At 42.4% G+C, this 24,467-nt stretch overlaps 2 protein-coding genes across 3 annotated transcripts; both read left to right on the top strand.

The window, feature by feature from the left end:
* Positions 1-990: 990 nt before the first annotated feature.
* gnb3b (guanine nucleotide binding protein (G protein), beta polypeptide 3b) lies at positions 991-7,206 on the top strand (the record flags this gene model as incomplete). Its single annotated transcript, XM_080735693.1, has 8 exons — positions 991-1,059; positions 1,421-1,566; positions 1,792-1,855; positions 2,328-2,484; positions 3,399-3,465; positions 4,458-4,659; positions 6,199-6,415; positions 7,100-7,206. 8 exons carry the CDS (start codon positions 991-993, stop codon positions 7,204-7,206), a joined length of 1,029 nt encoding a protein of 342 aa, XP_080591819.1.
* A 5,670-nt stretch (positions 7,207-12,876) lies between these two features.
* Positions 12,877-21,374, top strand: tpi1a (triosephosphate isomerase 1a). 2 transcript variants are annotated; one of them, XM_080735695.1, is made up of 7 exons: positions 12,877-13,012; positions 15,134-15,257; positions 18,585-18,684; positions 18,774-18,891; positions 20,124-20,209; positions 20,391-20,478; positions 20,644-21,374. In XM_080735695.1, the coding sequence occupies exons 1-7, from the start codon at positions 12,901-12,903 to the stop codon at positions 20,760-20,762; spliced, it is 747 nt and encodes a 248-aa protein (XP_080591821.1). In that variant the 5' UTR covers positions 12,877-12,900; the 3' UTR covers positions 20,763-21,374. The 2 variants fall into 2 exon arrangements, with proteins under 2 accessions (XP_080591821.1, XP_080591822.1); XM_080735696.1 differs by having other exon boundaries at positions 12,996-13,012; positions 15,134-15,247.
* The last annotated feature ends 3,093 nt before the right edge of the window (positions 21,375-24,467 follow it).

The following is a 24,467-nucleotide window of genomic DNA, read 5'->3' as shown; positions in this document are numbered from 1 at the left end:
CAGACTATAGCACACTTCACTTCCTTTCTAACTGGCTCTTCAGTCTTCTTTCTTTCTTCCTTCCTTCTTCCCGTGCTTCCTCCCACTCTCCCTTTCTTCCTTGCGCTTTCGTCTCTTCCTTCCTTTCATCTGTCCACTCCTCCTCCCTTCCATCACACATGCATGCTTTTTTTCTCCCCTCTTTTCTTTCCTTTCCTCACCTCTCTCAGTTCCTTCCTGCTTTCCCATCTCACAGCTCTTTCTTTCTGTACAGGAAATGGGTCTAATTAGACCAATGTAGCAGCTAACTGTATTACAGGATTATGCTTACCGTGTACGCAGGTCAGGGAGTGCTGTCAACATCTCTTCTCTAGACATGGTGATACAACACCAAGAGTGACCTACTTGAAGGCATCATGGTCACTAGGACCAAGTAAAGAAATGCCCCAGTGTCCCAACTCGAACACTTATGAACAAAGTTACCTTGGGTAAAGAGTAAGACACTTAAGAACAAATAGATCAGACAAATGTAATGTACAAACCTGTATGTGTATAAAAAAGAAAGAATCTCTGCTAGCGCTGCTACGTGATAGACAGTCGGAATGGTGGTTGTTCTACAGTAGGTTGTCTTCCAGGTATGAATGGGTGGGATGTGAAACCTTGATCTAGATAAATACAAGTTAGAAATGGACAAGAAATACAGAAATACATTGTTGGTGATAGGTGATAGAGTGTGTGTGTGTGTGTGTGTGTGTGTGTGTGTGTGTGTGTGTGTGTGTGTGTGTGTGTGTGTGTGTGTGTGTGTGTGTGTGTGTGTGTGAGAGAGTGTGTGAGTCTGTGCGTGCGTGTGTGTGTGCGTCCGTGCGTGCGTGCGCGTGTGTGTACATGTAGTGCATTAACACTTGTTTTCAATCATTAACCAACGTTCTTTCTTTCTTTCTTTCTTTCTTCTTTGTGTTTTTCAGTGCCAGTTTTGTTATCCGTCAGTAACAACCTCCAGCAACCGTCACCATGGCAGCTGAGAAAGCTGAAATGGAAAAACTGAAAAAGGAGTGTGATGGCCTCCGAACAAAGATTGAGGTGAGCACTTGCTGGGTCAAAAAAGACTTTGATATATGTTTAGGTCATATTCAGAATTTAATACATTCAGAATTTAACAAATGTTGAGCCATTTGTGCCAAGATGTAGGCCATTATGTAGGCCACGCTTCAGAGCCTGGAGATTCTTTGGGGACCGGAGATCTTTTGGGGACCGGAGCTTAGCTCCTTCTGGGAGCACCGCTCAAAAACAGATTAAATGCCTTTAATCAGAGTTACCATACCCAAAGATCAAAGAAATAACAGAAATTTAATTTCTCTCCTGCAAATTCTCTCTCACTCTCCCTCCTCATCTTCCCTGCTCTATCCATCGGTGTGTGATGCTGTTCCACCATCACCACTAGGCGGCCCGCCAGGCTGTGAATGATACCACCATGGCAGGACAAGCCGGAGGTGTGGCCTCTGTGGGCACCGTCCAGCTGAAGAAGAGGAAGGACCTGAAGGGTCACCTGGCCAAAATCTATGCGTTGCACTGGGGTCAGGACTCCAAGTGAGAGAACACAGTAGACCTGTAGATCTGCTATTTTCCCTAATCCCTAGTTTGGGTCCCGGGCAAACGTCTAATTTCTAAACGTTTGGGAACCACTGTCCTCCAAATCACAACATTTGAGAACCACTGTGGGACCCAGGTTTCCAAGAACACTGATTCGGGATTTTAGGGCTGAATGTTTTTCCTGATTACTGACTGCTTGCTTCTCCTGCCTCCATCTTTCAGGCACATGGTCAGCGCATCACAGGATGGCAAGCTTCTTGTCTGGGATACACACTCAGGAAACAAGGTAACAGAACAGAGAGATCTATAAGTACTGTTCTGAGACTCATCCAGTGAAAGAGTGATGCAATTCAGAGAATTGAATTAAAATCAGGCAGTGCCTTTGCCTATATAAGCCACACCTGACAACTCAGTCAATGTAAAGTAGACATTAAAGAGACCACTTTAAACAAAGTGAAAGGAAAAATATAGTTCAATTGCCTCACATCAACACAAAGAATTTGCAGAATACATCCAGAAATGTCAAAAGTACATTTCCTTTGAATAGATTTTGCATAGATACCGGCATACAGGAAATGTTAGTAACTTCTGTTCTAAAAGAACGTAAACCATAACCACATGTACCGGTATATTTAGCTGCCATTTAAATGAATCCAACCCCTGTATGGCTCTCCCACTCTGCATTATTTAACTACATCAACGAAATAAAAGCTGTGTGAATGGAACGTTCACGCTGGTTTAACTTGGGTGTTTTCCAGACACATGCTGTCCCTCTGAAGTCGGCATGGGTGATGAGCGTTGGAATGTCCCCCTCAGGAAACTTTTTGGCCAGTGGAGGTCTGGACAATTTGTGTACGATCTACGACATCTCCGGTGCCGCCCCCAGGACCCGCAGGGAGATTGATGGACATGAAGGTAGAACGAGGCTATTCTTTGTTGTACCCATTTTCATTGTATTTCCATTTCAAGTGATTATTTATGATGAGGGATATAGTAGGAACTAAGTGACTCGTGCAAACATGTGGACCTTAGACGAGGTGTGACATCAATTGAGAGGAGGGTATTGCATGATGGGTTTGTCTTTTAGCCTATTAAAATGGCGAATTAAAATCAAGTCTATTTATGAAAGGTTATAAGGAATATTCTTTAGAGAATTGCAGTCTAGTTGAATGTTAGCCCCGTTTGGAACCTCACTTTCCAATATTCCATGAAGAGTGACATTCCAAACGGGGCAAGTTGAGTAATTCATGTTCCTTTGACAGATAACATTTGTTGTCAGAATTCTCTTCTGCCATGGAAAATCCTTGCAGTCTGGCATCCATTTTCAATGCCTCTCCTAAATAAATATGAAATACTGCAATAATAAATATGAAATACTGCAATAATTGATATTTATGTATCCACCCATATTGCCAATATAAGCCGCTATATTGCATTTTGCATGTTGTGCAGTTTCTATATTTTTCGTCTTTTTTAAACCCCTTTTTTTGTTTGTTTCTTAATTGTTTCGTTATTCAGTTGAATGCACCAACTTCACTGAGACAAGTTCTTTGTACAGTATGAGTGTAAACATACCAGGACATTTTTTAAATAAATCAGGATAGATAATAATATGAATGGGGTGCCCGCTGGCCTAACGGTCCTGGTGCATACCACATAGGCTCTAATGCCTGACAGCGTGTTGTGCGTTCGAGTCCCGATCAAGGCGACATTTGCTGCGTGTCGCTCCCCATCTCTTTCACTGTAGGCCTACTATCAATAAAGGCAGAAAAGCCCCAAAACATATCTTAACAAAAAAATTAATTATATGAATTCTCTCTGTTTCCCAGGATACCTGGCATGCGCTCGTTTCCTTAATGACAGTGAGATCCTCACTGCATCTGGTGACACCACCTGGTAAGTTGCTGATGGGTTGTTTTTTATTCCCAATTAATGCAATATATTATTCAAATGCATCCGATTGTTATATGATGGATACATTTATGACATACTATTATTTGTGTCTTGTCATGATGCAAACCCTGGGTTAGATTGACCTATACTGTATGTATGCCGTGGTGGAAAATCAGGCAGCACAGCAGTTAGAGTTACAGATACAGAGTTAGAAAAGTGCTGTTGGGTACAGCAATACAAAGAAAGAACAACCTTACAGAAGCACCATCTATAATGAACAACAGAAAACCATGGAGTCATGACACAAAACAACAGCTGAAAACCTGTGCATTGACATCCAAAAACCCCCTCTGGCATTTGCATCGCATTGTAAACAAGTGTGCCTCGACGTGTCGTTATGACCACACGAGTTAACTTGCAGTCACGTCGCGATAGTTTTCCGCTGTGTTGTACAGTACTTTTGATGGATTTTACTAACAGAAGGTTCTATCCACCGACCCGTCCCTGGCTGAATCATCATCACAGAGACATACAGAGAATGCAGCAGCCCCTCCCCTCCCTCCCTCTCTCTCTCCTCTCGTCAGATTTCACCACAGCGCTGTCTGTGAAGAAGTATTGTAGTGTGAACGGTACTTCTTGCACAGTGTGACACACGATACGACCCCAATAATCTTCAAGCAAGAGGATCGATCGTGTAGTTTAAATGCTCATACGATCCGATGAAATAATGATGAAATCGGTTTGTACGCAAATTATTTTAGTCTTAGAACAGTGAAACGGAATGACAAACACTCGCACCATTCAGTTACTGAGAAGGTGCCTTTGGAAAGAATATATTCATTTCCTCCTGCTTTTCCTTTGTCCCCACTGTCCATTCTACTTCTACCATCCCTCCATCTCTCCCTAGATCTCCTGCTTGCACTCTTTTTCATTATGCTTGCTCTCTAGCCGACCAAAGTTCTCTTTAACCCCTCTTTCTCTTTCTTCCTCTCCAGCGCTCTGTGGGACTTAGAGACCGGCAAGGCCAAGACCATCTTCAAGAACCACATTGGAGACTGCATGTCCTTGGCCCTCTCTCCAGACGAGAACATGTTCATCTCTGGGGCCTGTGACTCCCTGGCCAAGCTCTGGGACATCAGAGAAGGCCAGTGCAAGCAGACCTTCTCTGGACACACCAGTGATATCAACGCCATTGGTGTAAGTGCTGTGCTCACATGCAAATACACGACATAATGTAGTCAGTTTAGTCATTCAAATCTCTGCGACGGCAGCGATCCGGCTACTCCAGCGACAATTCAGATATTTACTAGTGTTGTTGCTGCTCTTTTACCACCATTATTATAATTATTATGACAAATGCAATCCTTAAAGTTGAAACAAAATAAGTTAAGAACCAATTAACTAGTCTGCTTGAAAAGTATGCATCTGTATAACAGCAGCTAGTTGACAGTGCAGAGACATAATTGCCTTCCTTTGATCGATTAACAAGGGGCCGTCAACTACTTATTGGCATCAGCTGGACACGTCAGACACACACACACACACACACACACACACACACACACACACACACACACACACCTTCCCTCTGCAGTGCTCTGTTGTCTGTCTCATTCCTCTCCAAAAGCCCTTGAATATGATTGAAAATGATTAAGGATTACTGTGATTATGGTAATCTTACGTTTTATATCACACTCGCCATAAATGTAACTTTCACTATGACATTATGTTTGACTGGAGTTGGTGGGGGCCAGACAGAACCCCACCGCAGAGGCCGCCTATTAGGGAACCCTGCCATAGACCGTAAAAATGTGTCATCATGAAGTCATCATGCTCTGATGTCACTGTGATGTCAGGGGAACCACTGTACCAGAATGGGTTGCCGCTCTGACATCACGCTCTTGGCTTCACTGTGATGTCACACAGAATCCCTTTTATGCCCATATATGGAGTTCCCTGATGTCACCAATATTAATGATGCCCTGTTAGAGAGATCCCTGTGATGCCAGGGGGAACAAATGCCTTTTATGCCCATATATGGAGATCCCTGTGATGCCAGGGGAACAAATCCCTTTTATGCCCATATATGGAGATCCCTGATGTCCACATCCACATGTGACCTCGCCCTTTAGGGTGAGGTCGCTTGTCGCCCTGAGGCGTCTTACTTGTCAATGTTTAAAAGAAATCATATTTCTGTATCTATCTTATTTTTTAGTTATTCAACAAATCTGAATACAAAACTAGAAATACTGTTCCTACGAAACAGTGTGGGCTCGCTTGTGACCAACGGTTCAATAGTTATAGGCCAAAACGTAAAGTGGGCTGTTATAGCGCCACCATGAGGCTGACCGATGTAATTATTTTTCACTTAATTCTTGAAATTATTATGAATCATCTCTCCAAGTTTTGAAACTGTAGTCCCTATGGTTAGCGAGAGAAAAATACTTGAAAGTGAGTTTTTGCGATTCCCATTATAAGTCAATGGGGAAAATTAATTCACTAATAAATTAATATCAATTAAACGATAGAACTTTTCTCTTAGCAAAATATAAGCACACCATTCCATTCCCGGTCGATTTCAAATATGGCGAGTGTGTGGTGCTGAAAAAAGGTTTATCTAGAAATAAAGTTTCCCCATCACTATGTGTGGGGAAATACACATAGTGTTTCATCGCTTTCAGCAAGCCCACAATAACTCTCTTTCTCTCTCTGTTCCAATCTGCTCCTCCTTCTTAGTTCTTCCCCAATGGCAATGCTGTCATCACAGGATCCGATGACTCTACCCTTAAGATGTATGACCTCCGCTCAGACCAGGAGGTGATAGGCTACACTGACGCCAGCGTTAAAGCTGGCAACACATCATTGGCTATCTCCAATTCGGGCCGTCTCATATTCGCTGGCTATGATGACTTCAAATGCAACATCTGGGACTCGCTGAAGGGAGAGAAAGTTGGTGAGTTAAGCCTGGCAATGTTAAAGAGTACTGGAAGTAGAGAGACACAGAGAAGAGAGAGCGCGTCTGACAGGCAAGAGAGAGCGTGTCTGACAGAGAGAGCGCGCCTGACAGGCTCACAACGCGCTGCGCTGCAACGCGTCGTGAGCTTGGAGGTCTGCTATTTTCAATATTTTCACCAAAAGCTCCTTTAGAAATCTCTGCCCCTGCCTCTCTAACATTCTCTGCACGTACCTGATGGTGAATGATGGATTTAGTGAGAGTGAAGGCTCATTCATACTCCAGATTTAGGTGAGTAGCGGCAACTCACCACTGTGTAGTTTTCTAAAGTCAGAAACTACAACATTTCGCCACTCACCGCGGTGAGTTGGTGAGTAGCAACTCACCACTCACCCTGACACATCTCTCTGTTTTTACTGACTGACAAAAGGTGAGTAAAAGTGAGTAGCTTGGAGTATGAATGAGCCTTGACACAGACGTTCAGACAGGCTGAGGGAGACAATTGCACAAAAATGAGGTATTTAAGGTATCGAAGAGGGTGAGAGTGTGAGACGAGACAAGGCAGACAAAGGTAAAATAACAATAATAATGATAATAAAGGACCTCCAACAGAAAATGTAGATGACTGAATAAATAAATTGATGCATCTCTTTTTTTCTTACTCCCTTAATTTCTCTCTCCTAGGTGTGCTGTCTGGCCATGACAACAGAGTGAGCTGCACTGGGGTGCCTGGTGATGGTATGGGTGTGTGCACAGGATCCTGGGATAGCATGCTGAAACTCTGGAACTGAGCTGGTCCTCCACAGGAGCTCGCTGGGAGAGGGAGAGGAGACTGGGAGGCGTGGGCGGCAGGAGAGGAGAGATGGAGGATAAAAGAAATGGTGGAAATTAGCAACCACATGTTAGGATTATGGAGATATCAAGAGGATGGATTCTTTAATGGTTTGGTCATAGTTGATCTTCCTCTCTCACTCTCCCTCTTCCTGATCTACAGTATGTATGCAAATCTGAATGGTTGTGAATGGGACTCCATAGAACCTGTTATATAAATGGCATCACTGAAAGACATGCATGATGCACCCCACTGTATGTACAGAACAGTTTTATTATTGTTGAGACGATGGCTAAACGACAGAGGCCAGAAAAGAGGAAACATAGCACATTAATTGAAATGATAAATTATTGTCGAGGAGAAAATGCTCTTATTGTAATATCTAAGGTGAGAATGGCCATTAAACACATATAGATCTTTGGACAATAATGGAGAAAAAGAAAATGTATGAATTCCAAATACAGACCAGTTAGAGTTACCAATCTATTTTTATTTGACCTGTATAATATACCCCACACTTTATTTATAGTCAAAAGGCTTGATATGTAAATGTATTTGTATTTTATAGGTAACTTGACACACATTAGTAATGCAGATTTTATGTACAGTGGTGTTCCTGGGCTGCACATATCTAGAGTGAATATGTGTGTCACAGGAATGCAAGAGTAGCAGGTAGCAGCAGCCATTTTGGCCGCTTGTTAACCAGCATGGAGCCAGAGCTCCTTATGATTTCAATCCAAGATGGCTGCCATTCCTTTCACCATGCATGTCCGGTGATGTACATCAAAAGCACTAGGCTCAGTGTCACTCTGCCACCAGGTGAGCGAGCAACGGAGCCATGCTGAGTCTTAATAAACAAGGTGGTTGACTGAGTTTTGGGCTCCTTGGACCTACAAATGTAACTGTATATTTTCCTACCCCAACTGCATTTTGTAGTACTTTTACACTTTTGCAGTACCTCTGTAAAAATGAAATGTTTGTTGAAAATCTTTCTAATAAACATAGAATTCTGCATTAACAACAACAAGTTGGAGTCTCTGTATATGATATATATATATATATATATATATATATATATATATATATATTATATATATATGTATGTATGTATGTATGTATGTATGTGTGTGTGTGTGTGTGTGTGTGTGTGTGTGTGTGTGTGTGTGTGTGTGTGTGTGTGTGTGTGTGTGTGTGTGTGTATGTATGTATGTATATATATATATATATATATATATATATATATATATATATATACACAAACACACACACGCGCGCGCACGCGCAAACACACACACACACACACACACACACATTATGTGACAGATAGTGTATTATGTGATGATGAGACATGGTCATATATAGACAAAGACACACATGCACACACACACACACACACACACCCACATACTGTGTGTGTGTGTGTGTGTGTGTGTGTGTGTGTGTGTGTGTGTGTGTGTGTGTGCGTGCGTGCGTGCGTGTGTGCGTGTGAACTTATATGATCAAAATCAAGGTGAGAATTCAGAGAATGTATTTAGTCTACCTGGTCAAGTAAAGATAACAGCACTAACCTCTCGCAATTGTATTTTGCCGGTCAGGCCTACAGGTGGTGCCATACGAGTCTAGAAAGAGAGGGAGAGAAGTATTGATTGAATACTTTGTAAATAGTCAGTGGGCTATTATGGGCATACTATAATCTACGATCCGTGGCTATTCCTGTGGCCATGGCATACGCCAGTGCATAATGCCTATCAGATACACTACTTTGAAAGGTTCACGAGGGCATACGCTTTTTCGAAATGTTTTCATCACAGCATACGGCGTAGAGTAGACCCAAGTACAGTGGGTACGACAATGATGCTAAAAACACAAAAAGTCCTATTAGGGCTTAATTGTTTCCATTGCGGTCCTGTGTATTCAATTCATCAAGACATTTAAAGACATAGGCCTATATAACCAGTAAGATGCCTGAACGAGTTTGCGCCATGTCTTGGCCATCTGGCTAGTGATGTATATCGGACCAGTTACCCATAGGATATATGGAGACCCCTGGTAGCCATATATAGAGATGATGAGATCCATGTACTGTATGCAGATATGCTGTGAGACCCCAAACATGCTTACTCAGTTATATGGGCATTCCCTTATGAAGTCCTGTTAGATATGGGCTTAGTATTGATGACAACAGGGATCTCCATGTATGGGCATAAAAGGGATTCTGTTTCCCCTGACATCACAGTGATGTCAGAGTGTGATGTCAGAGCGGCAAACCAGATAGTAAAAAAGTGTACATGGACAGATGGATACGATCATGTGCCGTTTCTCATACAAAACAGCGACCTTTGGTCGCAATACGACATCATCAATTGCTTATTGCGACCAAAGGTCACAGTATACCATGAGAAATGTCTTAGCTTGTCTGTCTGTCCGTCCGTCCGTCCGTCCGTCCTTCCTTCCTTCCTTTCTTCCTTCCGTACAGGAAGTGATGTCACGTGACATCACCTCATCAAAGATCAAACCCTGGATATTCATACTGTCACTGTGACATCACAGGTGATATCACAGTGACAGTCCATATATGGGTTAGCCTGCTTCCAGACCAGAGACCCCGCCCACTCTCAGAGTGGACTCTTTCTCTGGTCTGGAGCTTAGTACATGAATCGGTTTTTATTTTCGGCTGTCCAATGAGCGCGTGGGGTGGGTCTAACGAATATCCAATCCGCGCAGCAGTTGAAACGATTCAAACGAAGTTCACACACACACACACACACACACACACACACACACAGGCAGGCTGAGGAAGGCACACACACGCACACACGCACGAGCGCACTGATTTCACCAAGCTGTTTAATGTTGATTACAAGTTTCTGGTCGCAGTTCTGTGTAGCCTCGCGTAGCCAGGCTTACTCATCTCCGAAGAGAAAAGCCTGGTGACAATAGAAGGCAGAAAGCGTTCAACTTCCGCCGAAGGAATTTCACCGGAAGCTGTATTTTTTTCACTGTGCGGTGTTCCTGCAAATGTATTCCCTGCACGAAATTAGCTGGTCTACGTCTCCTGCTCCGTCGGTTGCGCTCGCAATAAACAATATACAAACAAAAACATTGATTCAAGCAATGTTACACCTATTAAGAGTGAGTTAAGAGCTACAATCTATTTTAATTTTTTCGCAGGGGAATGTAAACAGACCCGCACCGCATGACGTAACGTCCGTTAAACGCTAGAAATTCCGTGTTCCAAGACTTCCGCTAGAAATCTTGGAACACACCGGAAGGCATATTGTCTACAGGGTGAGTTCTGTGTGGAAGCAGTCACTGGCACAGACAGAGACACACACACAATCACACACACACTCCCCGACGGTGCGTCGCGTCCACCGTGCGTCTCGTTCACCGTGCGTTGCGATCACTCGCGCGCGGACACGCGCGTGCACGCTCGCAAAAAAGTCCCCCGTAAATCGCTCAGAATGGAGCACAGTTTCAGCCAGGCTTGTCAACTCTCCTGGATCTCCCAGGAGTCTCCTGGATTTTGACCCCATCTCCTGGCATGCTCCTGGATTGGCAAATCTCCTGGATTTCTCCTGGATTTGGTATCAAACTCCCAAAATTCACCAGAACACAGGAAATTACATCTACTATGTTATTTTTTTTCTGGGGGAGGACCCCCAGACCCCCCGCTTTAGAGGTGGGACAATGAATGCAAGAAAGATCAGACACATATTCACTTAAGTAATGACTTAAAAATTTGAAGTCATCATTAAATCCTTTGGTTCAGTCATCAAATCTGTACACCTACATTTGGCATTTTAAGGCTGAAATTGTACCCATGCTAGTAAAGCAAGCCTGATAAACGTATAAAACATGCACAAAATTCACCAGAACACAGGAAATTACATCTACTATGTTATATTTTTTCTGGGGGTGGACCCCCAGACCCCCCGCTTTAGGGTTGGGGGCAATGCATGCAAGAAAGATCATATAAATGTAATGACTTAAAGATGAGAAGTCATTATTATTCACCTACATTTGGCATTTAAGGCTGAAATTGTACCAGTGCTAGTAAAGCAAGCCTGATAAAAGTATCAAACATGCACAAAATTCAACAGAACACAGGAAAGTATATATCTGTTAAGAGGTTTTGGGGAGAGGACCCCCAGACCCCGGTAGGAAAGTTCCGCGCACCCCCCAAAAAATAAATCTCCTGGATTCTGACCGTCCAATGTTGACAACCCTGGTTTCAGACTAAAGCGTGAGCTGAGTCTGAAATCAGGCTATATATGGGTATCCCTTTTATATCCATATATGAAGATCCGTGATGTCATTGATATCACTGGCCAGATGGCAAAGGTATGGCCCATATTTGTGTGGCTGGTTCAGATAGGGATCTCCATGTATGGGCAAATATATTGTATATGTATATGGATACATATTATCTATCCATTTTGGTGGCATAACAGAACTTTAGAGCTTAGAATAGAACGAATTCAACCCATGTTCGTGCTGAATCTGGGCTGAACAAGATCAATGCTCCCTCTGGTGTGTCTTTCACATTATTGAAGTGAGTAAAAATTACAAAATGAATGTTGTGAATGTGTGTGTGTGTGTGTGTGTGTGTGTGTGTGTGTGTGTGTGTGTGTGTATGTGTGTGTGTGTGTGTGTGTGTGTGTGTGTGTGTGTGTGTTTGTTTTGATTGATTGATTGAAGGCTTTATTAGAAGTTTGCATAGGAAAAGGTACAGTTTCATGACGGTACAGTTCACTGGTACAAGGTCTACTAAAAGGAGATCCTGAAAAGACTAAGCTTATTTCAACAGGAAACCATTAAAGTGTCTCATATAACATTGAATGACAGACGAATAGAACACAGTACTATGCAGTAGATATGTAAATAAAAGAAAATGAAAATGTGTGTGTGTGTGTGTGTGTGTGTGTGTGTGTGTGTGTGTGTGTGTGTGTGTGTGTGTGTGTGTGTGTGTGTTTGAGAGAGATATGTGTATGCGTGTGCGTCGTCGTAGTCATCTGTCTATCATAATCATCATAACCTTGCTTTGCTTGCGTCACCATCACCAACTGTGGAAAGGCTGAATTCTATTGAAGAATGTATTGGTTGCATGGGAAAAGTACAGTTTCATGACAGTATAACTAAAAGGAGTTCCTTGTAAGCTTTTCGGCTTATTTACACGATTACGAATTAACCAGTGTGGTTCTTCTAGAGCCCGCCTACTGTATCCGGTGATTTACACCCACAATAAAGATGCATCCACCGTTTCCGTATCCACTAGAGACCCAGACCGGACCAGTAAGCTGCAAAGTGAATTGATCCCAAACGGAGCAGGAAGAACTCACTGGGGATCATTGGCTAAGCGCTTCCTCGCTATTGGGTATCCTCGGGAGGAGGGGGGGCGGGTCATCCCAGCCCGCCAATGAACAGCTAGGGGGCGGGCCGAAAATAGCCGATCTACATGCACACGACGCATCGCCTTGTGACTCGTTGTGAACTTGTATATCTATTATTTTTTGTCACCAGACACACCGTCGTACGACGGAGGATTCTGCGCATCATCCCATCCGACCGCTGCGTGTTTGTGTGGTGTCAGAGAAGCAAGCCATAATAACACCTGCAGGGCCTTTGTCGATATTTACCACTATAACCAAACATGTCAGCAAGAAAGTTCTTCGTCGGAGGCAACTGGAAGATGAACGGCAATAAAGAGAGCCTTGGAGAACTCATGACGACTCTCAACACCGCCAGCTTGAACGACGAAACCGGTAAACGTTTTTCTCATTCTCATTATGACTCCAAAAGAAAGTGTCGCACCGTTAAAGCCCGTCGAGCCTAGACAGTTTCTGACATGGCCATGGACGCTCGACATTTGAATGCGTTTATATCAACACACAGAAATTACAGAATAGGAATAGCCTATGTTGGGACTCGGGGGACGGAGAAGTAGGGGATGCTGCTGTGACATTGGACGCTCCATCAGGGTTGTTGAGCAACGCAAGCACTTCACAGTTCACAAAGGACATTCACTTAAAGTGGGCGTGACACGGCCAAAACAGCTAATTAAAGTTGAAACGTAAAGGTCGGATATGTGTTTGATTAAGATAGTCTGCAGCTGCTTTTAACACTTTTGAATCAGTAAATTAGGTTTGCAGTGTTGTATACGCAGGGTTTTTCCGGCGTAGCTAAGCTTTCAGGATTTGAACTCTCTGCCCCCTCTCTCAAATATGCTTTATTGGCATGACGGTGCAAAAAAAAAAGTATAATTCAACTAACAAGACAAGACAAACAGTTATTTCTCTGTCTAATTAAATATGCCCCTTTGGCATGACATGGCAAAAACAGTTATGTGTGTGTGTGTGTGTGTGTGTGTGTGTGTGTGTGTGTGTGTGTGCGTGTGCGTGCGTGCGTGCGTGTGTGTGTGTGTGTCTCTCTCTCTCTCCATCTGCTAAGAATAATATTAAAGGTTCCAAACTAGACAAAAAGATAATATTTCTCAATTCAGATGCAATGAAAACATTCTCAGACGTCACAAAAACATCTGAAAATAGGCGTGACACGGCCAAAACAGCTAATTATGGCTATCAAATTAGCATTTTTTTTTAATGATGTCATGTACCCCCATGTTAAATTATCCAATCAAATGATGCTGCCGACACGCCCATACAGCTACAGTAGCTGTATGGGCGTGTCGGCAGCAACACAGAGAGAATAGGCTGTTGATTGTACTGCATACTTTGAGCTCCACCCCCTTTCCAAACCGTTTCAACAAAGACCACGTGACCTACTGTACCATAATGTTAAATTTCTGCCGGTGTCACCACTCCTTTAACTGGACACTGCTTAAACTCATCATACACATCTTAAAGGAGAAGTTCACCCCACAAATTATGTTATTTCTATTGATTACTCACAACATGGAGACTTGAGTTCAATAATATTTTTTTAGATTTTTCGCCACAAAAGACAAAAATTAGATATAGTAAATTTACCCCATTGATTCCGGGATGTATTCGGGTCCCCATCCGGAATCATGGGGGTACATTTACTATTATTTAATTTATTTATAGGAATGCGACAAATACAATTAAATATTATTGAACTCAAGTCTCCATGGCGTGAGTAATCAATAGGAAACATTTTGGGGGTGAACTACTCCTTTAACTCAAAGCACCTAAATTGGATAGTGGTCCAGATTAAGATGTGGCTGACCTTTAGAATAATGAAGGGCACATGGCCTTCATACAGTGTTAACAACATGAACCCTAGCATCTCTATTCTGTGATGAACATTATGAAAAATGTATTTTGTTTGGAGGTTAGTAAAAAGTGTATAGGGTTTAAGTGGTTAAGCAGAGTGAAAGAGACTCACGTTTACTCCACTATGGGCAGCCAGACTGAGTTATATGGGGCAAATCTATTTTGTATGCGGCTGGATTTTTATGGAACTAGTTGCCATAAAAAGAGGCTTCCCCTATCTAACAGCCTAGGAAGGATAGGAATTCTATAACCAAAAGTGCAGTGTGGATTAAGATAGATTTGAGATGTCCTGTAGTTTGATTGAAATAGACTCTAGTACAGAAATTGTGATGTTTACTTTTTTCTATTGGTGCTATTTTTGCCCGCATATGTATGCTGCAGCAGTATCCCGCCCACTCTCCCAGAGGACCGCACATGAACTCCACTGCATTTTTATTCTTGGTTGCTTTAGTTAAATGTAGGTGTGTCACTGCTGCAGGGGTGGCTTTATGCATTTTTAAATCGTCAAATAAAGTCAAACGTTCTCTCTCTCTCTCTCTCTCTCTCTCTCTCTCTCTCTCTCTCTCTCTCTCTCTCTCTCTCTCTCTCTCTCTCTCCATTTCTCTCCCTCACTCTGTGTACATATCTCAGAGGTAGTGTGTGGTGCTCCATCCATATATCTGGACTTTGCCCGTTCAAACCTGGATGCTAGAATTGGTGTGGCAGCCCAGAACTGCTACAAAGTATCCAAAGGAGCGTTCACTGGTGAGATATGGTACGGACAATGCTGTATCTGCTAATGATTGGTTGTCATGCAGTCTTTTGTTCTGGCACCTTTAGTTTGTGTTTAGATTTCTCATCTGAACCTTTTGCAGATTTACAAAAAATATTAAGTTAATTTATAGGGGTGTAACGATACATTTTAACAGCGATACGATACGCATCATGATACATGGAAGATATTGGTTAATTCATGGCGATACGATCCGATTTGATTCAATGATTTAAAATCGATATAGTAACTATTTAGCAAAGAAATGAAATCTGTGTAAAACGTGTAATAATCCCACTACATAATCAGAATCGCCCAAAAAAAATGCGTGTGTGTGTTTCCATCTGTAACTCCACGTTCAGCAGTTGTTCAATTGTCTAAAAAACATAATACAAAAATCAATAACGCATGTACCTTGCCCAACATCAACTTTATCACCTTCAGATGTGTCTCTACTTCTCATAATCCCAAAATGTTTACAATTTTTCCCCACATTTTGGCCTGTAGGCGGCATATTGCGCAATCCATAGTTGGGAGCGAAGTGTCATTATCATCACCAGGTCTCAGGTTACAAGAGGGAAGGGGGGGGGGGGGGGGGGGGGGGGGTCAGATGCACACACACACACAGAGAGAGAGAGAGAGAGGGGGGGGGGATCTAGAACAAGAATCAAAAACATAGATCTAGAACACAGAATTCATAGTTCTAAAACACATAGAATTCATAGATATAGAACACAGAATATGTACAGTACAGTACAGCAAGGTACAGTAGAGTACAGCAAGGTACAGTAGAGTACAGCAAAGTACAGTACAGTAAGGTAAAGTACAGTAGATTACAGTAGAGTACAGTAAGGTACGGTAAGGTACAGTAGAGGATGGATGGATGTGGGTGGATGGATGGATGTGGATGGATGGATGTGGATGGATGGATGGATGTGGATGGATGGATGGATGGATGGATGGATGTGGATGGATGCATGGATGGATGGATGGATGGATGGATGTGGATGGATGGATGGATGGATGGATGTGGATGGATGGATGGATGGATGGATGGATGGATGGATGGATGTGGATGGATGGATGGATTGATGCATGGATGGATGTGGATGGATGGATGGATGCATGGATGGATGTGGATGGATGGATGTGGATGGATGGATGGATGGATGTGGATGGATGGATGGATGTGGATGGATGGATGTGGATGGATGGATGGATGGATGGATGGATGGATGGATATGGATGGATGCATGGATGGATGGATGCATGGATGGATGGATGGATGGATGTGGATGGATGGATGGATGGATGGATGGATGTGGATGGATGGATGGATGGATGCATGGATGGATGGATGGATGGATGGATGGATGTGGATGGATGGATGGATGGATGGATGCATGGATGCATGGATGGATGGATGGATGTGGATGGATGGATGGATGGATGGATGGATGTGGATGGATGGATGGATGGATGGATGCATGGATGGATGGATGGATGGATGGATGGATGGATGGATGTGGATGGATGGATGCATGGATGGATGGATGGATGGATGTGGATGGATGGATGGATTGCCATTTACACTATTTTGCATTTTGGAAAAAACTGCATATTTAATGTTGAGCTATCCTAAATTTGTATTGCTTAGCTGCCCACTGGACTGTATCCATCTCTGTGTACAGGGGACTTTCACATAGGAAAGGGGCCAGGCCCCCGCAGGGGGCTTTTTTCTAGTCTATTATTATGGAAGTAAATGCTGTGATTATCTAGCACAGTGTTTCTAAAATGGGGGTACGCAGGTGTACTGCAGGGGGTAGATGGGAAAAATAATACAATAGAAAATAGGTATTTTAGTGTATGGTCAATGATAAAACATTGACATACTTTGTGTGAACCTGCTCATTTGTAAATTGTTAAGCCAAATTACATTAATACTTTAATTTGTACAACTTATTGAATAGAAAGCAATGTTTATTTGCCATTATGTTGTTTTATTTTGAACATATTGGCATGGGAACTGGACTTTTGATTTCATTTTTTATAAGCAAAATGCTGTAGTCAGGGGAAGGGGGTACTCAGCTTCAGGAATCAATATAAGGGGGTACTGCAACCAAAAAGGTTTGAGAACCACTGATCTAGCAAATACCCAGTCATTATATTTCATCACATAAGGACAAACCCACCTTGACATGAACACAGAGATTACACACATTTATCGATAGATCAAGAGTAGCTATATATGAAATGGAAAAGTAATTAGACACATCTTTTTCATTTTCCCTCTTAACCCTTTTTGTGCCTATCCCAGACAAGTTCGACTTTATTTCAATCCAATACAATGTTTTTTTTGCCATTTTACTTACCCTGAGCTGCTTGTAGAGATGTGGGTGGTCCTGGCTCGTCCTATGCTTTCCAACGAGTGATGCTAGATGGTCCGACGATTTATTCCATTGAAAATGGTTTAAAATAAAGTTTAGAGCCCCCCAAAAAAACTGAAATCTATACTGTCGGCGGCGCAGCGTATTCCGGGGTGCCTATCCCGTACTAGTCCGGGATATTTAATAAAATGAATTAATTAATCGGAGGCCTCAACGAAGCCCCGGTCTAATTTTCCATCCATGGCCGGGGCCGCGATTCTGTTTACATCGGCCCGTAATCGGGCAATGCCACCGCACCGCCCACTCCAATACAAACTCACATCTTTAGAGACCTTTTTCTCTCAACTGTGTTCCCAGTGCAGCGACAAAGTTTTTTTTGCGACTAAAATAGCTTCAGATCGGGCTTCTAAAAAATAAAGAAGCTAATAGCTAACTGTTAGCTAACTTCCTCCTCTCGTCATCCATAACGGTGGTTGCTGTGAAATCACAAGCCACTACTTACTGCCTGTGTCGACGGAAGCTAGAGCGAAGGCCTATACAGAAATGTCTGGCACTCTGGCGCCCTCTTGTGGCCCCGGCACAGTATGAGTTAAAATTGCCAAATACAAGGCACAAATATTTAGTTTCCATACAATCAATTATTTGCATTGCAAAACGATTCGATACCGATTACCGCATTTGGTAAAAAATCATAAAAATAGTATGTTAGTGTTAGTATTTTGGGATTGTGGAAATAATGATATCACTGCAATATCCACATACTGTACTTAGACGTTGTTTGTAGCTCAGTCCAGCATGCAGTTGAATCTGCACTGCACACTTAAGACAACATTACATGTTATGTTACTTGCAGAAAATGGTTTATTTAGAGAAACAAAATAATAAGGGGGACTTCGCTGGACTTTCGTTCTCTCACACACACTCCACCCCATCTCTCTCCCAGCCCGGCCATGATAAAGGACTGTGGGGCAGACTGGGTGATCCTGGGACATTCCGAGCGTCGTCATGTCTTCGGGGAGAGCGACGAGTTGATTGGACAGAAGGTAAGCCTTTTTCTTCTTTTTATTACGTAGTTTTTCTTGTTTTCACAACAAGTCAAGAACAGTTGCCTGTTATGTGTTTTTAAATAAAGGTGGCCCATGCCCTGGAGAGTGACCTGGGTGTGATCGCCTGCATCGGAGAGAAACTGGAGGAAAGAGAGGCCGGCACCACAGACGAAGTAGTGTTTGCTCAGACACAGGTTATCGCTGGTACGTCGGTGCATGATACTAAAGCAACTTCAAAGGGAATGGCGGCACGCCTATCAAACAACAGGCTTTTGCTTCAGATGTGCATGCTTCAGAAAGAATTCCACTAAAAGAAAAAACAGTTATCAAAATAGATCAACAGCTATCAAAATAGTCAATGCGACTCTGCCCTCAATCCCCTCAATACCTGCTTCTATATCTGACTAAAGACCTCCAAATAATTTGCGACACCCACAGCCACAATACTAGAGGAAGCACAAACGGCACAAGCAGCACGGCCACCCAAGTGTGTAATTCCTTGACCCCTTCCCTTAAAACATGTAGTTCACTGGCGTCCTTCAAAACTGCCCTGTCTGGAGGCCAAAACTGCCCTGTCTGGAGGCCAAAACTGCCATTTCTGGAGGCCAAAACTGCCCTTTCTGGTGCCCAAAACTGCCCGGCCAAATGTGGAGATAGTTATCACTTCTCCCATAGACAGGCGAGAAGTAACCCCCACCCCCACCTTTTCCCCCTACTCTGTACATATATTTTATACTTGTGATGATTGTTTTTTTATGCTACTATATATGTTGATTTATACCAAGGACCTCCAACAGAAACAAGTCCGCAAGGACTTTTTTTAGTTGGTGTTCCTTTTAGGCAGGGTGTTTTGACTGTACTTGTGCTGTACTGCATTTTTGTTTTGTTTTGACTATACTTGTGCTGTTCTCCATTTTTGTCTAATAAAATAGTCAATCAATCAGCACTCATTTCAAGTTATTTTAGGATACTCCATTGTCATGCACGGGCATCAGAATGGATGCATTTTTGTGTGAGCCTTTGATACGCTGAGGAAGGCCCACGCCCATTTGCTGCAGAGTTCTCAAATTCTGCCTGAACCCGGCCATATAATATCCTAAAAGGACTTGAAGTGAGTGCTGGTGATTATTTTGTTTTACGTTGTACAAAGCAACATAACATAGTTGATCATAGTTGAACATTGCACCAACACAAAACACAACAGAACATACAGGTGATATTGGGAAACAAAACACAGTAAACACAAATAGAATCATATTCACCAATACTGATGCAGCCACCTAGATTGGAAGCTGGGTCTCCTTCATGGGAACTCAAACATCTCCCTCTCAGTCAAAAAAGGGGAAGATATTAGGCTTATGGGCTTCTAGCAGGGCTGCTCTGCCACCTTGATGCTGGGTTTGCTGTTATTTCTGTGCTGCTTTGGTATGTTGCAGAAAATGTGAAGGACTGGGGGAAGGTGGTGCTGGCATATGAGCCAGTCTGGGCCATCGGTACTGGAGTGACTGCTACACCTGAACAGGTATTTCAGCATTCCATCACCTAATAGGAAATGTATTTAAAAAGAAATGAAGGCAAGAACTGCACCGCTGGGGGATATTTAGTGCAGTGACCATATCCATATGGTTGCAATGCCTCCACTTTGATTCCAGACAGAGCCATGTGTGTCAAAAATAATTGGGTGGGTGTGTGTGTCTATCCAGGCTCAGGAGGTCCATGAGAAGTTGAGAGCCTGGCTGAGAGCTAACGTCTCTGAGGACGTAGCTGACACCTTGCGCATAATCTACGGAGGTACGTGATAAGCAGAATTACTCTCAGTATCATTTAAATCAGGAAACTCCTGACTTGGTCATGATCCACCTTTTATAATTAATTAAACTTGAAGTTTCATGGTGAACGGCAGAAAGCCCTTCTCTCCAGGCCTTCCATGTTTATATCTTGATGTCTGTCTCTCAGGTTCAGTGACTGGGGCTAACTGCAAGGAGCTGGCCTCTCAGGGTGACGTGGATGGCTTCCTGGTGGGCGGGGCTTCTCTCAAACCCGAGTTTGTTGACATCATCAATGCCCGTGCATAGATCGATCGCCACAACTGACCAGACCCGGTGAAACTAACCAATCACAATGCTGTTCTTTAGAGATTTTCTTCAAGGTGTTGGTGGGTCGAGTGATCCACATGATACGGCTGCATTTAAGAAATACTGTGAAAACAGTTGATGGTAATGTTAATGCTTTTTATATCATCTACTGTTAGGGGGTCACTCAACCCTGGTTTCTGTTGTCTTGCTTTGATTCATGTGGACCCAGATTACTGCTGGTAGAGAGAGTAGAGAGACAGAATAAAAAGCAACCGTGTTCTAGCTTGTTAAGACCAGCATGTATGTGTCTGATAGTGGTTTGATGTGTTGTTACTGTACATTATGTCGTTTCTCAATAAGCTACAGCCTTTCTCACTGTCAACTGCACTAGTAACCGTAACCCTATTAGTTACTTGCATGATAAAAGCCTTACACAGAGTAAACTTGGGTCAATTTACAGGTATTTGGTCAGTTTTGAGGTACAATAGTATAATTGCCCAATAAATACAGGTGCAACAATGTACCACTATACTAACAATGTAGAATAACTACTACAATCTCTTTACTTAAAATACATGACTACTGTGTTAATAAGCGCTAGGTTTTGTTTGACACCGATATGTGCTCACTACTGTAAAAGGGACCAGTTTATTGCGAGTTTGAGGAGTTTTACATGTTGCTGGGAAACCTGTTGGAAATCTACCTATCTAAAACATGAAGAAACATAACTTCATAACTTGAATTCATTTTCTTATGTACATCGTATGACCTTTGTTTAATCCATTTTGGCACTTTGTTGAATCCATTTAGGCACTTTAGGATTATTCCTTTCCTTCATATCCCCTCTGGTTGATTAAACTGTCATTCAGGTTTCCCAGCGAATGGTTGTCCAGGAAGGAAGACTGTGAATCACTTGAATAAAGGAGACAATGAAGGAATCTCGACTGGTGTATTTGTTCTGAGTGAGCTTAGAGTTAGTAGAGTATACTGTAAGTATGGAGTCAACTATAATTTTGTAACATTTCCAGTAATTGGTCTCTTAAAGACATTCAAATAGGGAGCAAATGTTGGTGGTTGTCGAATTTGAGGAAAGCTGTTGTGGTAAGCTGTCATCTTCCTGTTACAGGTCACACCGCCTACTGTACTGAATCAGGAATATGTATGGATTGGATGCGTAACCTGCTGCCCTAAAGGAAAACATATTTGTAGGAAATAGTTACAATAGGGGTAATATCGTCAGCATTGAATCAACATATTGCTCTGGACTCGGACAATAGGGCGTGCACAGGATTATGAACTTGGATTTGTAGTCCAACATGCAAAGGTGCATCTTCACAAGTCATTGCAAATGAAACGCCTGCATTTTCTATCAACCACAAACACATGTACAAGCACAGACAGACTATGTACCTGGACATTTGCTCTTTTGCAGACCCATACAATACACTTAACAATACTGTGTACATTTGTATATTTCCCCACATTTGTTAAAAGTCTATTTTAACATGTAAATAAACTACCCACAAAAAGTTAGGAAACCTTTTAAACTGTGGTGCATTATATCTCCCCTTTAGTAATACCAATTGCTATTGTATTTGATATCATTCTTATCGTTGATTAGTCTTGACTTTCCAATGAGGTACAGCTTGTAAGCATCTGCATTCGTGGAATAAGCAACACAGCCAAACGTGTGGGTAGCGCCCCCCCCCCCCCCCCCCCCCCCCCCCCCCCCGCCATTGACAAAATGGCCTGCATTACTGTTCCGTTGGTATTCACATTCGTTGCTTGGTACATTGAATGATTGCACTCTCCCACAGTACCGTACTAAGGAAAAGAAAAAACAACACAAAAACAAAAGCCATTTTTACACTTTGTTAATTTTAAACTTGGATGTCAGGGAATCCCAAAACGAGAGTGAATGCCAGCAGAACAGTATTGCAGGCCATTTTGGCACATTTATGGGGGGTGCTACATTTAGCTGTGCTGCTCATTCCACGAATGCCCAATGCTTACAAGCTGTATCTCGTAATGGTGAATCAATGATATAAAACGCAACAATTGGTATTATTAAAGTGAGGTTTCCTAACTTTTTGTGTTTTTTTTCCACATGTATGTTTCCACATTTATGCTTTTAGAACTTAGTTTATATATGTTTTGATCTTAAATTCTTGTTCTATTCTTATTGCTGCTGTAACTGAAATTTCCCTCAGGTTTAATAACCTTCCTTACTCCCTACCTACATACCTTCCAACCAGGTGGGTTCCCTACCACTGCATTAGGCTACCCTTCTTACAGGGGGTGGATGTTCTAAACGAATACACAAAGCACAAGACCAATCCAGTGTGAAATTGTAAAGTACCATCTCTTTTATTTAACATATTTTCACATTATTTTAGATGACAGGCTTTCATATTTATATTATCATTTTTTTAATATATATTTCCTTTCTTTTTAGACACATTTATTGACATTCAGTGGGGGGAACCAAGGAAAGTAGGGATTGGGGTTGGGGGTATCTTCAAGCATGAGGGACCAGGTCATATCAGGGGAGAGGAGGGCATCTAACAAAGAAACCACACTGAGAAGAAAAGTAAAGAAGAGGACAGGCGAAGGAGACAAATGGACAGAAGTGGAAAAGAGCAGGATCGGGAAGGACAAGTGCAGTTTTTGTGTTCAGGGTGAGTGAGCGCAAGAGTGTGCAACATGTGTTTTATGTTATGTATGAGTTTGTGTATATGTGTGTCAGTGTCACACTGTGTGTGTGTGTGTGTGTGTGTGTGTGTGTGTGTGTGTGCGCGCGTGCGTGATTTCCATCAATGATATTTCAGTCATTCCCTGAAAATGGCTTGTTTTATTTGGCCAGTCAACCTGTTTCTTCTGTAAACTCTGTTCATTTAACAGTTCAAAATGCTGCCATCTCATCTAGGCTATTCTACATCATGTCAGTGCATACCTGTTTGATTTCATGTCCTAGAGATACAGTAGCCACTCCCAACTTTATTATTTTATTTATTTATTTTAGTGCCGGCTAGCTCACCACCTCTGAGAGGAATTGGTTTGGAAAATTCAAGATTTGTTCCATTTTCAGTCATCAGATGGTGCAAGAGCCAGGCTTGGCATGTGATAGTTTGAAAGAGCTGTGTTTAGCCATTGTACATTTTTGTACAATAGCGCACATTTATGAACCAAATAGACTGCATTGGCTGTTGCAGTTCTAGTGGATGATTAATAGAGGACTTTTTTATGACTACCATTGTAGCTCTCTCGTCTTGACAGTGCATCTCTGGCTTTTGTTATAGTCTCCTGTTTTTTGTTTGAATGTTGTAGCTCCACTGCAGTTGTGTATGTGTTGTGTGTACTGTATGTGAGTGCGCGTGCGTGCGTGCATACAGCATCTCCCTAGCTATGGGTCCAGTGCATAATTTCTTTAAGTCTTTTTGCTTCAGTTTTCTTTGTCCTATGTGGTGCTGAATCTGCATGTGCAGTCTTGTCTTTGTACAGAGTCACGTCTTATGTCTAATTTATTATTATTTATTATATTATTCAAGGACACAAAATATAAGTACATATTTAGCCATTATTGTTGTTCTCTTTTCTTGTCTGTCTGTCTGTCCGTCAGTCAGTCAGTTGGTGATTCATCCAGTCAGTCGTTTAGTAGGTAGTCACTGGTTTCATTCATTCAGTCAATCAATCAATCAATGCATC

This window comes from Nannobrachium achirus (genome assembly GCF_963921795.1).
Source record: "Nannobrachium achirus genome assembly, chromosome: 10".
Lineage (NCBI taxonomy): Eukaryota > Metazoa > Chordata > Actinopteri > Myctophiformes > Myctophidae > Nannobrachium > Nannobrachium achirus.
The sequence above is the reverse complement of the archived record's forward strand: the minus strand, read 5'-3'. Positions and strand labels throughout refer to the sequence as shown.